Here is a 6,000-nt window from a genome sequence, read left to right on the forward strand (position 1 = left end):
ATTGGAATAGATGAAAATACTTAAAACAAAAGAAACATTGACCTTGTTGTCATTGATCTTATCAATTGGTTAGTTATGAATCACACACAAAACAAGCATCTGTATCTTATATTTATTTGTCTACTAATAATCCATGGAGCCCCAAATGGCTTTTGTACAAAAATACATGTTGATTCCTAGCAATGACTATTAGTGATAGGGAGATAGATATTGCATGATGAACAATGCTGGTGTTTGCAACCTACTACAAGGTCTTGAACAATTTCATCCAACAAACTTTGAAATATGCACCTATCTATCATAACACCAGCCTCAAATGTTTCAATATCAAAATCTATCCATTTCCCCAAAGAGTAGCTCATTTCCCATTCTATTATTTCATCATGTTCCATCCCAGACATGCTCCCCCATTTTTCGATCTCTGTCTTTACCTCCTGAGCCAACACCTTGGACTTCAAGCATTGCTGCAATTTAGTCCACCATAGCTTGAATCCACACTCAAGATAACGGCAGCAATTTGATTCTAGATATTCTATAACACAATCAAAGAGGAACCCCTTGAGTTTGTTTTGATGCCTAGAATCGGTGCAGCCCAGGAAGAGATTAAAATTTCTCCACATAATATCACTTGCCATGGTGTCCAGTTCGTCGAGGAGGAACCGATGAACTACTAGTTCCGGGTCTTCGTCAGTGTCGATTCCGATAACCAATTCAGCATTCAAGATAACATCTTTCATATGAGTGAGCTTGCTTCTTGTCAAACTTGGCCCAAAAGAATATAAGCTTTGTAATGGTCCGGGAATTTGGTTGACAAGATCAATCAGTAGCTCACAAACTACTCTCCCTTTGTTTACAGATGTTGTTGCAGAATCTGTGAGTTCAGCATCATGTTCCAATTGTTCCAGCTGATCATAAGAGTTATTCATGGAGTAAGGGTGATAACCCTGCCCTGAAACTAAACAAAGGATCATAGGCATAAAAAAGAGTACTCAACCCTGTAAATGCAGTGGTTAAACAAATTGACAAGACCTTTTTTGAAAAAATATTCTTGTTACCTGAGCTTTCATCCAAACTACTAGAAGAAAAGGAAGCTTCAAGAACTGATCCAGGACTGTGGTGATTACCATTGCAAGAAGCTCCGAATATCGCTTCTTGTCTTGGCCCATTCTGATAAGAGTAGAAAAAAGAATGATAAAAGTCAAATAGAGATGCACTTTTCAGAAAGAATAGCACCAGGCTCAAATTGACAATAAACTAAGCTCAAATAATTCCAAGTGCATTGGTTAACATAAATTTAATGATGTTATATATGCATTTCATGCTAACAACAATAATCATACAAGGGACATGAAAGTCAGCATATGTGTATGCACTTAGCCGACTGCATTTTCCTACAAATGCAATAAGTTAATATCTAGAATGAGTCTTTGGAACCAAAGTAACTCTATTAAAGTAAGCTAAGAGGGTCATGAAATTTAAAATATGAAATTTTCTTTCCCCGAATGGCCGAATCACAAAATTCTGATATTGCGACCGATGCATGAACATAAGCAAAGAGCAAGCTATGCATATAATAAGAGAAGAAACTTATGGTAATCAAATGATCAGATGTCATGAGAAGCTAAATTAGAGTACAGTGAGAAAAAAAAAAACAAAAAGCAAAGACTTACATGAAACCGGAAGTTTTCATCAAACATATGACCATTGCAGCAAATCAGTCTCTCTGAACTTAGAGCAGATATCAGCTCCTGAAGAATCATTGCAGTTGATTTTTTTGATGGAGTACCTGTAGCCAAATCATAATCTTCTTGAGAAGTTAATTCTTTCAACTTTTGTTCTAGAAAGGCACTTAACCCATCAACTCGCAAGGGCGAAGGTCTTTGGAAGCATGTCTTCCTCTCAATATTGTTGCTTATCTCTTCCTTCTCAGAATCTATCCCTATCTTTTGCTTCAAATGAGAATTAAATGTAAAAGAAACCACCTCATTGGTTTTGTTGTCATTAACCTTCACTGTTTTCTCCTTGCTGCATTGTTTACTTTTGATGTTAGCACAATTCCAGGAGGATGCGACGAATCCCTTTTGTTTCCCGACAAGTGCATCGGATCGAAGATTTCTCTGACTCACTCCAGCTGAACAAGGAGCTGTACTTTTACCTTGCATGACATTTGAGGTTCTTCTTTTTCTCTCTAATGTCCTTACATCAGACAAGGATTTGTTCTGACTAAAACTTGGTTTTTTCTCAAGGTCGAATTTGGAACTATCTACTTTGGTGGGTGACCTGATCCTCACTTGACCACTTAGGCTTCTATTCAGAGCAACAAAGTCTTTAGTCTCATTCACACTGCTTGTAGATGATGACATTCTTTTTACTCCTGTATTACTCATTGTAGAAGCAGATGAACTTCTTTCGTTGCTCAACATTCGTTCTTGTGTTTGCGGTTTGTGCTTTAATGCAGAGGAAGATGCATCACCCTCTCCAGTACTAACTGATTGGCTCGATGGGTTCCAGATATCTGGACCGTCACGGGGCACTGTCATTCTCTTGGTGATGTGTTTGTTACAAAATTGATGCACATTATCCATTCCTTCTTTCTCAGTAGCAAGAGACATGAGCTTTTCCTGACTTCTTAGAAGAACAATTTCTCTTTCTTGTTCATGAGAGGGAGAGGGAGAGGGAGTGAAGAACCTACCATTCTTCTGTGATGATACCACAGAGGTTGTTGCAAACACATCTGACACAACAGGTAAAGGAACATCCAGCTTGCAGTCAACAACATCAACTAAATTACCACAATTTTTGCAAGAAGTCTGCCCCATCAAAGGCTTGGCTGTGCTTGCATCATAGTCAAGTTGATTTTGCACAACGGCCGAACTAGGTCCCTCACAATTTGTCACAATGCTGGTTTTAGGAGGAAATGCCGAACCATGATATGTGAGAAGAGAACCTTTAGCTCTGCTTCTAGCCTGTAATCCAGGTTCCAAAATTCTAGTAGCTGCTCCTATCAACCTAGAGCTTCGAGAGGCACTCTTCGTTGAAGGAATTCTTGGGCTCATCAACTGAGATGCAAGCTTTGGATGGTGATGATGATGATGATGATGATGATACTTTCTTGCTCTGGCCAAAACATGCTTAATTTGCAAGGCCTCGGCTCCAAACCTCGTCACTGCCCGTCTCTCATCCGTCCCGGTCTTCTGAAGCTTCTCAGGTCTTGAATCATGCTTCATAACCACTATTTCCGAATCCATGCCTTGTCTATCTAACTCACAATTACTCTTACACTCCTTCTCATTATCACCAAAATCATCCAAATGCAAACCTTTCTTGGACTTATCACGCTTTGAAGCCGGAATAGATTCTAGGCCCATCAATCTAGCTACCAGACCGGGAGCTCGCATTTCGCTCTTTTGTGGCACTATCACCTCAAAGCCATAATTCCCACCTTTCTTGGCACTTGGGAAACCTCCACTATTCTCATTAGCAATCTACAATTGAAACATAGCCACAACATTATTACCCAACAAAAGAATAAGATCCGAAAGTAAAAGCAACACAAATCACAAACACTAACACAAGCCATCAAGCATGAACTATATATAAAGCCTTACCAAGTGGATCTTGGAATTTGGCATTTTTTCATCTCCCTTAAACCTTTTAGCACGAGCTGATACACTCAACAAAACAATAACAAAGGTCAAAAAAAGAATCATCGGTTTCCACAAAACCAAGTTTGTTGGTGACAGAAGAACTGAAGTCAAAACAAATATATATAATAATATAGATTGAGGACACAAAGAAACTAACCAGGAGGCAGAAGCTTCTTAGAGAAGAGCTTCTTCTTTGCAAGCTTCCTCTTCCATTCAAAGAGCTGAAAGAAAATGCCAGAACAGCCACCTGGCTTCTGTGCCTTCTTCTCCGCAATGGCCAAACATGAAGAAGTAGAATCACTCATTCCACCAAATCAAACCAAAAAACCCAACTTTTATTTAGAACCAAAAAGAAAAGAGCAAACTTTCAGCTCTTATAAACACTCTCTCCACCAAGAGGAACTTCACATTCTCTCACCCCACAAACCCAGAGAAAAAAAAATCATATCTTTTCTCCATAACGATAGCACAAAAGTAACCCCATTTGAGAAAGCAACAAAAGAGTTGAAATAATGTCAGGAACCAGAAAAGACACGGGAACAAACCCCTGCAAAAACCACTGTGCTAGACTGAGCAAGAAAGCAACCATTGATGGGGATAAAACGACGACGGAGCTGGACCCACCACCACCACCACCGTAGTAAGCAACAAAAACAAACACATAAAGATTGAAGTTACCACCGAATCATGCAAGGATCAAGAGGAGACAGGGAAGAAGAACAACTGGTACTGCATAACACTAGTAAGTGAGTGAGTGTAGTTGATGATGGAGATGGTGGGGAGAGAGAGAGAGAGAGAGAGAGAGAGAGAGAGAGAGAGAGGTGCGTAGGATAAGAAGGAAAAGGAGACAAGAGAAGAAACAAAACACACCACGCGCATGCCGAAGCATTGGTCAACTCAAAACAATGGAAGCTGCTAAGTCTAAACAATATAGGGAGTAATAAAGAATAGTATTACGTATTTCGTAGTATTAAGGAGTATGAGACAAGAAACGAAAACACTGGTTTTGGTTCGATAACGTTGTGTCTACGTCTTCCTCTCTTATTGCGCGCGAGATTAAGGATCCTTTTCTTTTCTCTAAATTATTTATGGTGGAAATTCAGGTACCATCGACTTCACATGAAATTGATAGGTAAAAGTCGTTAGATAAAAATTGAGTTAAATCAGTCAAATCATCCAACGACCCTCAACTATCAACTTCACATGAATACGTCTTCATCTGAATTTTCGCCATTATTTGTTCATGTTTGGATTACTAGTTTTTTTTTTCCTCTATTTAAATTCTTAATACTTGATTAAAACAAGAAAATGAATCTCTTTCAATACAAGTATACATGCTAAGACTTTACTTTTTTTTTTTTTACCAATGAATTTATTAAATCAATAATTCTTTCTTACTTTTTATTAATACGAAAATATCTGATAAAAAAAATAATTAGTTAAAAACAATCAAAATTTACATAACTCAAACTTATAGTGCTATTAGGCTGTGTTTGTTTACAGGACAAGATACTGACAACAAGATAAGACAAGATATTGATGAATAGAGACACAAAATTTTGTGTTCTTGTATTTTATTTGGTGATAAATTAGAATAAATTATAAAAATTTAATTTATTCTTATTTTTTTTCATTCAAAAAAATTGAGATGAAAAATATAATAATAAAAAATATAATTATAAAAAATTAACAAAAATAATAAAAAAATAAAAAATAAGTTATATTCTTTATTAGTCTTCGTGTCCTTCCCGTAAAAATAGACACAAAATAGATTAATTCAGTGTCTTTAGACACATTATCTTTGTCTATGTCTTCTCTACTAAACACGATTTTGTATCTCTGTATTCTTGTCTTAGTGTCCTATCTATATAAACAAACGCAGCCTTACTAAAATGAACAAATACTAAATTCTAGAGTTAATTGAACGAAATTATCAAAATATTTATATGGATTTTCAATTTCCCATGTTCTAGTAAGTAGTGTTTATGTTGAACTTTTTTGGAAGTCACGCGCTGTCGGTGAGGGTGTGAAGTAGCAATATTATTATTAGTAGAGTTTTGTTTTTGAAGTTGAAGGAGCAAAATCACTGGTGGATTCAATGTTAAACTTTGTATGACATAAAGCCCCCAAAAGGATATTAATCATACTACACTTTTCCTTCCTTTCCACCATTTTCCTCATTCCTTCTTTGCTTTCCATCACCAAAAATGTGTTCAACAATGTATCTTACAATCATCATCACATTTTCTCAACCTTTTCTAGGGTTAAAATCTAAAATAATCCGCCTTAGTTTCTCTGAGATAGACAATAATATTGCATTATAATATGTGATTAACAAAATTATATGATAATT

General features: G+C 36.7%; 1 protein-coding gene across 1 annotated transcript; it reads right to left on the minus strand.

Annotated features, from left to right (window-relative positions):
• Positions 1-89: 89 nt before the first annotated feature.
• Positions 90-4,628, minus strand: TRM22 (DnaA initiator-associating protein). The gene is made up of 5 exons (XM_016339274.3): positions 3,805-4,628; positions 3,609-3,664; positions 1,671-3,485; positions 1,056-1,167; positions 90-955 (listed from the first exon to the last, which is right to left on the minus strand). The coding sequence occupies exons 1-5, from the start codon at positions 3,950-3,952 to the stop codon at positions 177-179; spliced, it is 2,910 nt and encodes a 969-aa protein (XP_016194760.1). The 5' UTR covers positions 3,953-4,628; the 3' UTR covers positions 90-176.
• Positions 4,629-6,000: the final 1,372 nt, after the last annotated feature.

Source organism: Arachis ipaensis, chromosome B4 (genome assembly GCF_059453495.1).
Source record: "Arachis ipaensis isolate K30076 ecotype BB chromosome B4, ASM5945349v1, whole genome shotgun sequence".
Lineage (NCBI taxonomy): Eukaryota > Viridiplantae > Streptophyta > Magnoliopsida > Fabales > Fabaceae > Arachis > Arachis ipaensis.